This window comes from Tetrao urogallus (genome assembly GCF_951394365.1).
Source record: "Tetrao urogallus genome assembly, chromosome: 6".
In the NCBI taxonomy this organism is placed as follows: Eukaryota; Metazoa; Chordata; class Aves; order Galliformes; family Phasianidae; genus Tetrao; species Tetrao urogallus.
The window spans coordinates 23,067,720-23,079,176 of record NC_136819.1 but is presented as its reverse complement, the minus strand read 5'-3'; the positions used below and the strand labels follow the sequence as shown (position 1 = coordinate 23,079,176).

General features: G+C 42.0%; 1 protein-coding gene across 1 annotated transcript; it reads left to right on the top strand.

Moving 5' to 3' along the window:
• Window positions 1-214: 214 nt before the first annotated feature.
• On the top strand, window positions 215-11,011 carry SLC39A13 (solute carrier family 39 member 13; the record flags this gene model as incomplete). Its single annotated transcript, XM_079537854.1, has 9 exons — window positions 215-482; window positions 913-1,026; window positions 2,589-2,710; window positions 3,943-4,095; window positions 8,483-8,572; window positions 8,902-8,952; window positions 9,171-9,303; window positions 9,434-9,533; window positions 10,942-11,011. The coding sequence occupies 9 exons, from the start codon at window positions 215-217 to the stop codon at window positions 11,009-11,011; spliced, it is 1,101 nt and encodes a 366-aa protein (XP_079393980.1).
• Between the last annotated feature and the right edge of the window lie 446 nt (window positions 11,012-11,457).

Below are 11,457 nucleotides of genomic sequence, written 5' to 3'. Positions count from 1 at the left end.
AGATGCCTGATGATAAACAATGTTCGTTACTGATATGTTGATGGCAGAATTTTGCGTTTCTTTGGGGGGAAGAGGGAATATAAGATGTTGAGGGACAGAGTCATGACCCTGGCTGTTCCTCCTGGGTGGTGGGAAGGAGCCTCTTGCATGCTCTCAGAACTGCTCTCATCTGTTCTTTTCAGAGATTGGCCAGCCTGGTTGAGACCGCTTAGCGATGACAAAACGAAAGCTTCTGCTTAATGGGACATTCTCCTTGATTCTGATCGTGGCCTGTGAAGCTCAGCAACTTCCGAGGAATCATGCTGCCACCAGTTCTGGTCCTCTGTGTGAGAAGGAGGCAGAGTCCTGGGGAAACCTGTTAAGCAGTGAGCGGCTGGATGCCTGGATCTGTTCCCTCATTGGCTCGTTCATGGTGGGGCTGAGCGGAATCTTCCCTTTGCTGGTGATCCCCTTTGAGACAGGAGCTGCTCTACGGTCGGAAGGTCAGCATGCTACCTGCATTAGCCTTCCTGAAGCCATAGGTCCTGGGTTATGATTGTGACAAACAGGACCTTGGATCGTGCCAGTGTCACAGATATACAGTCCTCCAGTATAGGCAATACATTTACTTTAGGCCATACCTGTCAATTTGATAGGGAGTCCTCTCACAAATGCAAGTCCTGGAAGGAGGCTGTACAAAGAGTATCATTTGTTGTACACCCTAGGGAGCTGCCTAGTCCAAAACTTCCCACAGACAGTTGTCCTAGCCAGGTGGGACAAGGGCTTCTTGCACTCCAGCTATTTCTTTCATGCTCTCTGTTTTGAAAGCTTGGCTTGCAGATGCTTCTAATTGAGGTCTTTTTGTGCAAAAGCTGAGCTGGAAATATTTTGACTTCTAGCTGAGTCATAATTGGGTTTTGTTTATTCTTTTAGCTGGATCGCGTCGTTTGAAGCAGTTGTTGAGCTTTGCAATTGGTGGACTACTGGGGAATGTGTTTCTCCACCTGCTTCCTGAAGCCTGGGCCTATACATGCAGTGCAACAGCAGGTATGAAAGCTTTATATTCCTAGAAGCTGCCCATGTTGTGCCTACTGCTGCTACATTTTTTGAGTTTTGAAAACACAAGGCCAACTAGGCTGGGTCAGCCCTGGACCAAAGACAGGTCTGGTATTCTGCTTTGAATACTGTGTGAAAGCAAATGCCTAGAGAAGAGTATACAAGAATAAAAAGATGTAATATGTTCCCTTTGTATGTGCAATCCTCCAAAGATTTCAAGATTGGAAACTTCCTGAGCTAGATATAGGGTTTTTTGTTGTTGTTTTTTTTGTTTGTTTGTTTTTTAGTAACTTGTAATGGATTACATGAACTACATGAATGTGTTTACCATCTTAGATGGTAGACATTTTGCCCTGTCAGAGCCACCTTGCCTATAAATCTACCCTTATCACAGTGCTACTCTTAGAGCCTTTTACTTGGAACTGAGGCCGTTCCATTGGTATTTAGTCAGTTTGAGCCCAAATGCATTGCCCTCTTAGTTTTCGCTCCCGGAGAAGCCATGGAAAATTTACTGTCAGTAGAGCCATTGATTAAGATGGTGGCTGGAAAGGTGGGGAAGGAAACAAGTACAGGTGATGGAGACCTGTGTTGATAAGCAAGCTGAAATGTTGGGATTTGGATGGGACTTGTGGTGTCCATGTATCTCTTTCTTTTCTTGGATAGTCTGGCTTGTTAAAACCTACAGGGATTGTATCTTTCTTCTTTGGCACACATGTAACAAGAAGGCAAGTGTTACTGTGTCCGGTCAGTTGAGGAACCAAGAAATTCTCTGCTAAAAATGAAAAAGCAGGGGAAAAGATGTTTTGGTTTTTCCAAACTTTGTTATGTCTATCTCTTGGGACTTCAGATCCTTCACAAATCTGTTGGCTCTTTGGTCTGCTTCCTGTTCATAGCTCTGGTACTGTTAGCAGAACCTGCTGTCCTTTTTTACTCCCTCCCTACAGTGGCTCCCAAATGTCTTCCTGCACTAGCTTGTTTGCATCTCACATTGTTCTGAAGCGTGAAGGTTTCCATGACCCATATATGCCCCACTGCAGAATTGTTCTGTTCTTCCACTGCAATGCAATCTCAATTTCTGCAGCCAGGCTGAATGGTTGATTATCTCACACACTTGGCAGTGTTTGAAAAGAAAGATTAAGCCGAAAGCTATAAAAACTTGCCCAGGTGTGGCAGAAAGGCAAAGGTGAGTCCATAGCTCTACTAATGGCAGACTTCGTGTTAGGGCTTGCTTTTTCAGTAGACAGAGGTGCAGGATTTTTTGTTGATGTAATCTTCTCTTGCCTCAGGGGGACAGGGAAGTTGCTAATGTTATCAAGATATGATCTGGATTGCACTATTGAAGTAAAAGGGGCGAGGGCTCTCACTCTGAGAGTTCTGAGATGATATCTCTTAGATCAAGAATGAACAGATTATAAAGTTACTTGCTATGAGATATGCTTGGTCCCTACTTCTCGCAGGGACAGGTTGTTTTGTTGCTGTTTTTTTTTTTTCCCCCCCGTATGGGAAGACGCTGTTCTTGATAGTAACGTGAAGATTTTTCTCTCATTCCTCAGGAGAAGGGCAGAGCTTTCAGCAGCAGAAGCTTCTGGGTCTCTGGGTGATCATTGGTTTCTTGACTTTCCTGGCACTAGAGAAGATCTTCCTAGAGAAAGAAGAGGAGGGATGCCCTGGTGTGGTAAGTGAGCAGCCAGAGGGGAAGGTGTGCTGTTCTGTTTGGATCGTGAGTCAGACATGTAAGCACTGTACTGAGCACCTCATCTGCTCTATCTGACAGATTCAGCAAATGATCTTGGAGCTGCAAGTAGCTTGTCAATGAATCTTCTTACTGCTGTTTTAACACTGAGTACTAGAAGTTGTTTCATCTCTGGGCTTTGGTTTTGTGGTTTTTAGCTGAGATTTCTCATTCTGGGCTGGTTTTGTTCTTGATGTGGTATATATGAAAGAGAGCTCCCCTCCTGTACAGACTGGGAGCTGGAGTGTTCTGTGGTTAAGACATTCAGATAAGCTTTGAGGGATGACAGTGTTGCTGATGTGTTCTACTGAGCAATTGTGACTCACTTTCCTCCTGGATCCTCAGTCAGGACAAAGACCAGCATTCTTTGGAAGACCTGAGTATGGTCTGGTCCAGGCATTTATTCCATGGAATTAACATGGTAGTAGGGATTTATAGTTGGCCAAGTCATACTGTATGGTGGTTCACACATGAGTTACCCAGCAGTAGAAGGGAAGCACCAACAAAGATGGACCAGGAGGTAATGCCAAGATAGAGGAGAGTGGCTAGTCTTAAGCCATCTCACAGTTCCTAACAGCAGCTGTTCAGTACTTGCTATGCCATGCCTTTTGAGAGATAAAAGTGCAGGTCAGACACTGGACAATAGCAATTAGATAATGCTTTGACTGGACACAAGAATTCTGAAATAATTCTGCGACTTCTTTTGAGACTGAATTCTAAGATGAACAGTTTATTTGGAAGCTGACAGTCCCATATATACAAAAATTCTATGGACTAAATTATCCTAGCACACTAGGAAAAACAGAACTTTTTTCCTCTGCCCCCTGCCCCAGTGGAGTTGAGTTTCTATGGGCAGCAGCTGCCAGCAGGACTGACAGATTGAGCCCCTCATCTCTCCAGTGGAACCTTACTCATGTCAAAGCATGACTGATTTCCTCTCTCTCTTTCTGCTTTTCTTTTCCTGATCCTTAAGGAAGTCCTTGCTCTTGTTTGACAATAGAGATGTGACTCTCTGAAATCTGTCTTGTTTCTAGCTGTTGTCGTGGTTAGACTGGGCTACTGATTGGTGTTGAAAGGACAAAACCATTAAGGCTGAAGGGTTGGATTTCTGACACAGATTTGCACTCTTTGCTGGGGACAAAAGAGCAGTAACAAGCTGTTTTCTGCTGATTTAGGGCTGTGATTACAAGACCCCTTCTGGAAAGATTCCCAATGGAAGTGGCTACCCTCTATCGAAGGTGGCAGGCAAATCACAAAGAGCAGAAACAAATTCAACTCTGTGTAACGGCTCTTCTCTCCAATCTTGTCGAACAGACAACAGAATCAAGGTAAGAGATGCACAGAGTGTTTGTTTCTGATTAGCAGCTATCTGTTCCCAAAAGAGTGAGCCTGTTTTCTGCTTCTATCTCCAAACCTGCATTTCCCATCATTCCTTTTTGCTATATATCATCTGACTCTTACAGTGAGCCTATTCTGGGAATTAAAAAGGTTAAGATTTGTTTGTTTGTGTTTCCCCTGTAGGTTTCACTCCTAATTTAGCTTCTTAAATCAGCTTTCCATGTTAATTTGTAGTGCTGGGGTAAGGTAGATCAACAAGTTCATAGGATAAGATATGAAGAATGGAGAAGGAGGACCGTGTCATTGGGCAGAGGCTAGTCTTTAGACTGATTTTGCTTTCAATTTTGTTGCTATCTTTTCACTGTGGAAAACTCTGACTGAATAGTACAAACGAGAGTAAAAGACAAGTTTTGGCTGAGAGAAGACCTGTATTTTGAGTTTGAAAGCCCTTAAGAATATGAAAGTTTGTAGGAAGATGACTATGAACAGAAGGTATGGTTGCACAGTCTAGCCCCAAACTGGATGTGTGGTCAGTCAGAAGCTCTTCTTGGTTTTCGTACTTTAAGTCAGTTTTGCTATAACTTTGTTTTTCTTTTAACACTATATGAAAGATGTGCTGTGATCACTGGGTGTTTCAGTACCCATCACGTTCATGCAATTGGTACACAACACTGCACAATCTGCAAGGTGCTGCACTGGTGTTTCTGGAGGTGATAGCAGTGCAGAAATTAGTATTTTTGGATGATGAAACACTGTGCCATGACTTTAGAAAGTTGTATACCTGGAGCTATGGGCTTTGAGTCCACCACTGATTTCAAGTAGGAATGAAATGCTGATGAGGGACACAAATGTTCAGGGCCTTTTCCTAATGAAAGAAATGATGATGTGATTAATGCTGATTCATATGGCAAAACTGAGAAACTTGAGCTAAGTTTTTGATTTGTCTTATTACAAGCAGATATTAAGCTGTAGGTTAAGAAAGAATGCAGATCACACTTGCAAGACAGGGACAGTTTCCAGGAAGTCAATGCCATGGAAAAAAGTACAGGAATAATGATAGGAAGTTGTTTGAATGCATTCCTTCCATTATGATAAAGTCAGGAGGATGAGTGGGTGAGTAGGAAATAGTATGTAAGACAAAAAGCAAGTGTTTCTGCCCATGTAGCTATACTTTCTACATAGCAGCATACCTGAATTTTTCTGTAGCATTATTCATTATATCCAAAATGGTAACAGAAAATCGCAGTGTGATCAGGAAGTACCTGAAGTAATCGCTTCTGGTTTGCAAAATGTGGAAGAAAGTGTTTTAGCCTTTAGTTTTACAGATGTGATAAATCAGGCCTGACTCGAACTATACCAATAGCCATGATAGAGACATGACTGAAGAGCTAAAGTTGTACTGAATAGGAACAGATTAGAAATTGAAGGCAATTCTGTAACAGAGAGTAACTTGACAGTGCACCCGTTTTACTTGGAGTCATAGAATCTATGTCGCCTGTGGGTTTTTAAGCTGTGATTTAAAATGTTTTCTACAAAATATGCTATAGCTTAAGAAACAGTGGGCTTTATGTGGAAATGAAAGGAGACTCTTTCAGTTGCGTTATGTATGTCTAGATAATCGTAGAGAGGCTTTCTAACTTTGAAATCCTAGTGTGTCTGTTTTCAGTCTTGCAGACTATTCTGAATACACATGAAATAGAAGATAATGAGTTAAGGGGTAGTTTTAACTTTCTACCTTCTGCGCAAATAATATTTTAATAACCTTTCTGGTAGGGGAGAGATTATTAAAACTACCAAGGTACTCCTGCTTTGTTACCTTATTTTGTTAGGAAACGATGTCAGCAGTCATTCCATCTGTCTGTCCATCTGTTCTGCCTTTCATTTTTCAGTAACTTCTGAATCTGTAATTAAGTTTACCCAAGTTCAAGAGGGGTGATTGTCTCAAGGGTAATCAGATTTTGAGTTCCATAAAAATCAGCATGGTGCTAGAGGAGGAATGCACACTAAAGTGCTGTTGAAAACTCTGGTAGAAATTAGGTGTTGCATGCTGCTTGGCAGATCTGCCTGGTTGGCAAATCAGCAGGTGAGTCTCATTGCCCCTGTCTGGTGGGGAGGTGGCTGTCATGGGCTACACTGGGTGAAGAGGAACATACAGATAAAGCCTTGCTGGAAGCAAGGTAGGTGCCTTCAAAGAAAAAAATCCATAGGAAACCTTTCTTTGGTTCTACTATGCATTCAGTAATGCTTATTTTCAAAAAAACAAAAAGATACAATTTAAAGAAAAAGCACCCTTCAGTGCTCCAGTAATTAGTAAGCTGCAATTGGTGATCCTCTTTGAGTGCAAATAATGCTTCCCACCTGCAGTATTCAAGCGAGGACAAGTTGTTACAGCAGCAGCAAGAGAGTAAAGGTTCTGATATACCTGGCATCCTTTGCTCTCAAACATAGATTGCTTCTATTCTACATCACAGCCTTTATTCATTCAAAAAGTAAAAACACTGTAGAGTACATTTTCCTTGCTTATCATTCATTTTCCCTGTAGCAGAGATCCTTGCAGATTTGTAGAAGTATGTTTTATTGCACAGTGACATTAATTCTGACTCATGAACATAAATGCTTCATCTTGCTGTGCTCTTTATGAACGATGAGAGCATCCTATTAGATATTCGCAGAATGCAAATGTCAGAGGCTCATAACTGTCAAATCAACCCAATTTATTTCTGAACACTCCAAGGCTTTGCTTCTTTCAGTGACAGCTTTTGCCCAAGCTGCTGACAAGCAGAAGTCGTAATGTTTTAATCATGAAGTCTATTTTTTGCCTTTACAGTGGTACGGGAAATCATTTTTGTGTAAAACGTCTGTGAATAATTATTACTAGCCCATGGGGAAAATGCAATCACATAAAATCCCAGCGTGGGAAGAAGAAATTGTAGGCAGTCATATTTAACTGAAAATAAGGAATGATAAGAAAAGCTGCTGTGTTTGTGAATCTGTCTGCACACGTTATTACTTTGTGCTTTCTGTAGTTAGAAATACATGCAGGAAACCTCTGCATCCATTGTGGAGATGTTACTTAAATCTTGACTTAAACATGATCCTTAGGCAGGCTTTGCTTAATTCCTTATTTTCATATTTCACGTTCATATGCACTTTGAAAAGTGTAAAGCCTTTGAAGATGTTCAGAGATTGTGTAGTGGAAAGTACTCTGCAGACAGGTGATGCTTTTGAAAGAGATACTTCACAGAAACTTCCTCCTGAGCTGTGTCATACAGATGGCAGGAAGATTCCCCAAGGAGAGGTGATAGAAGCAGGGAAGAGCAGGAGACTGAAAAGGGCCTCTGAAACCCATTGGCATGTGTGTTTCTCCAGCTAAACTTTGGCACCTTGTGGTAAAGTAAGAGCTAGAGGGTCTTTCCTTCGTACTCATTGGCTGCTGCCCTATATCTGCAGCTAATGTATGCCAGATTTGTTCTTGCAATCCAGAGAGCCTGGATTGATAATAAACTTCAGTGAGCTGCAGTGTCTCAGGACCTACACGCTGTTTTTTTCATTGTTAAAGAAGGTGGGGAGGAAGCACAAAAGCCTGTGAGCAGATCATCTTGGGTGGTACCCTCGTATCACTTTGCATCAGGTATATAATCTTTCTGAAGATGAACATACTTAACATGATGGGGAAGTCTAACATAGAGATGGACTTTTGAGAAAGGAAGCTGGTATAGGCTTTTGATGTTCTGAAGTGTATCTGCATTTGTACACTGATACACATGCTCTCCAGCTTCCCAGCAGGTGTTTTTGCGGGGGGACTGTCATCACTTTCTTCTCTTTATTCTTTGTAAAGGGAAAGCAAACCCACATGCAGAAGCTTTTTTTTAGTACAACATTTCAAGATTGATTTATTTTTAAAAAGCAATTTCAGCAGCATTTGTTCTGTTGCATTGTTGCCAACTTTTGAAGGAGATATTTAACAGCCAGGTATTAAAATACATGACTAGAAGATAAGTCAGGTCACATTTAAAGCCAGTCACCTGTGTAAGAAAGTGAAGTGTTAAAATCTGGCTCATTTTGAATTGGATATTTTGACTTCATTGTTCTTCCTTTTTCATTTTGCATCTGTGTTGGGAGCGCCTTTGTCATTTGCATTCTGTCTCCATTACTCCTCCAGTAAGATGACTTTCCTAATCTCAGACAATACTTGCCTGCCCCAAAACTGAGTTTTTCTTAAGTATTTAATTTGTACTTGAGCACTGATGTAGTATGTCGCCAGAACTGCTGTGTCCTTATTGTTGCCATCTGAACATGACTTTGTAACCTGTGCCTTGTCTGGTGCTTCATTTTGTCTTATATCTCTTTATCAGGAGCTCTTCCTTCTCTTTGCAGATCAGCGGGTACCTCAATTTGCTGGCCAACACTATTGATAACTTTACGCATGGCCTGGCAGTAGCAGCCAGCTTCCTGGTTAGCAGAAAGGTAAGGTTTCTGTCACCAGCTTTATACTGAAATGGAGATGCTTGTTCTCAAGTTTGTATTTAAAAAAAAAAAAAAAAAAAAAAAAAAAAAAAGCAACAACAAAGATTTGAAGAATTATTTTCTATTTTCTGAAAGTTTCTGAGAAAAAAGGACAAATCTGACCCTTTGTTGCAGAGCTCCTTCAAACCTTGTTTGTCCTTTGCCCAGATGTCTGGGGAGGGGTTAGCTCATCTGCCCTTGTAAATAAGAATCCTGGATAAAGAATCTGTGTGCTTGCTAGAAGAAATCTGAGGGACTGTTTCCAAAACACCTTTTCTCCTCTGCTGTAGGTTGGGTTCCTAACCACGATGGCCATTCTCCTGCATGAAATACCACATGAGGTGAGAGAGCTTTGTGTCTTGCCATTAGGAAGGGCGTTACAAGGGTGTTTTATTGCCTAGGTGAGGAGAGCTGAATCTGCGTTTCCTTGTTCCTTTGAAAGCTCTCCTCTGGGAAACTTGAAGTGCGGAAAGTTAAAAACACTCTACAAGTACTTGTTTTGTTAAGGGTATCCTCTGACTGAGAATGTTTGTTTACTGTTGGCTCTTGATTTATGTAGGTTGGGGACTTTGCAATCCTACTGCGGGCTGGATTTGACCGCTGGAGTGCAGCGAAGATGCAGCTTTCTACAGCTCTGGGGGGAATTGTAGGAGCCTGCTTTGCAATATGTGCACAGTCACCAAAAGGAGCAGGTAAGGCTCCCCAAGACTTCTGTAGGAATGGGGGGGGTCAATGATCTCCTTGTGTATGTTTTCATTCCCTTCTCTGTTCTCTCCTATGGCTTTGTCTCCATAATAGTGATAGCTTTCTGTACTTGTGCAGGGGAAACTGTAGCCTGGATCCTCCCTTTCACTTCTGGAGGATTTCTGTATATTGCCTTGGTAAATGTTGTGCCTGATCTTCTGGAGGAAAAGAACCCATGGTAAGTGCTTCTTCCTGTTGTACTGCAGCACTTCTGACTGCTATGGAGCAGCATTCTGATGGTCCCCATGCCTGGTCTGGGAGCACATGAATGCCAGCTTCCCAAATCCCATTTGACAAAGGCACTGTTCTAGCTGTTGAACTTATGGAACTACGAAGACTCTACAAAACATGAAAACCTTCCAATGGGTCAGTCCCAAAGGTTGTACTAGTGTAGTAAGTAGCCCAACCAGCTAAAGCAGGGTGCTGAGAAATATGTCCAGTAAGGTGACTCTTTTCTGTCTATCTTCTCTTGGCATCTACTGGCTTATGGGCTGTAAGAACCAGGGCCCCATGTAGGTTTTTGTGTCTGATGACCTTACGTGAACGTATCCAACCTATCCTTCACATGCTTCTTACATCTCTTTTAGACCCTGTGTATTACTCTGGGCTTTCTGCAGTCTTCTGTAGTTTCACTGCACTGCATGAAACGATGCTTCCTATTATTTGTTTTTTAGTCTCTTACTTTATTAATCCTGATTAGATGTCACTGTGTTGCTGTGTGACTAAGTGATAAGTTTCCTTATCTACATGATTACGTATAACCCAGAATATGTATTCTAGTATATGCAGCCTTTCTTCATTTGTGTTATTCTAGTTTCTTGGAGCCTGAATGAGGCTGTGGCAGCTGTACCACAGTAAATCTCCTCTTGGATCTCCTGGCAGAGCACTCCCTGAATGCTCCCATATACTTTAGCTGTAATGACAGGTTAACTCCAGTAGTTTGTCTAAGAGACCTTCCCTAATCTAGTTCATTTTCACTGAAACCAATCAGGAAGTGCTCCAAAACAGCGCTGTGGTTGCATCTGAGGAAGCAGGAAGCTTTGGTAGAGATATGGTAATTGCCAGCTGGAAGCTTTCTTTTGGGTTGGTAACCTTTTGTGCTGGTACAGATGTTTGCAGAGTATGGAGAGGTAGTAGGTACATAATCACTTTTAGCACCACCTTAAATTTATGCTTGGTTAAGGAGGGGTAAAATTCATCAGCTTTTCCTTTTAAATTGTGACTATTTGTTAAGTTGAATGAGGTCCCTAATCCTTGCTGCACAAGTGCTGGTTCTCTTGTGAGAAGAAGGGCAGGAGTCTGCACTTGAGTAGCTGAATGACTGAATCAGCTTAAATTGATTTTGAAACCTAAAGTTGAACCTTGCAGCTGAGAGATCAATTGTGTGCCAGATTACAAACAACATCTTAGTTTGGGGTGCTGGGAAGGAGTCTTCTCAGCTGTGTTAATGGTGTCATGCAACTGCCATGTTCTTTTTAAGATAGATTTGGAAGGCACAGAACAAATCAGTCATGAGCCAGTAGACTGCTACCTATTGAAACTAGTTGGTCCATGCTGTCTCCTAATTTTGCTGTTTCTTTCCCCAGGAACTCCCTGCAGCAAGTTCTGCTCTTGTGTACAGGCATTACAGTCATGGTGCTACTTGCTCACAACTGACTGACTTCTTCACAGACCTCATGATGCCTCCCAGAGCTACCACAGAGACTCTGAGATGTTACAAAGCAATAAGGAACACTAGTGTTACTTCCTATGTGTGTGTGCAGATCTGGCTGCTAGTGTGAGAAGCAGGTGAGAGAGGAGGTCTGGGTGTGTAAGACCTGTCTCTCCCATCCCTGTTCTGCTAAAATCCCACACACCGGGGCTTCATTATATTTTTAATGGAGCAAACAGTGCGAAGAATGAACTGAACAGATGCTTCACTGAGAATGGATGATGTTTCATTTGGTTCATTCTGATGGAACCGCACCTCCCAAGGTCTTCTGTGAAAACAACAAAGGTGGTTCTTGCAGCTGATGAAGAAGAACTTATTCTACCACTCTAAGGGCTGGAGACAGAACAGGGATGGCAAAGCAACAGTAACCCAACAGCTTTAGCCTTGGGTA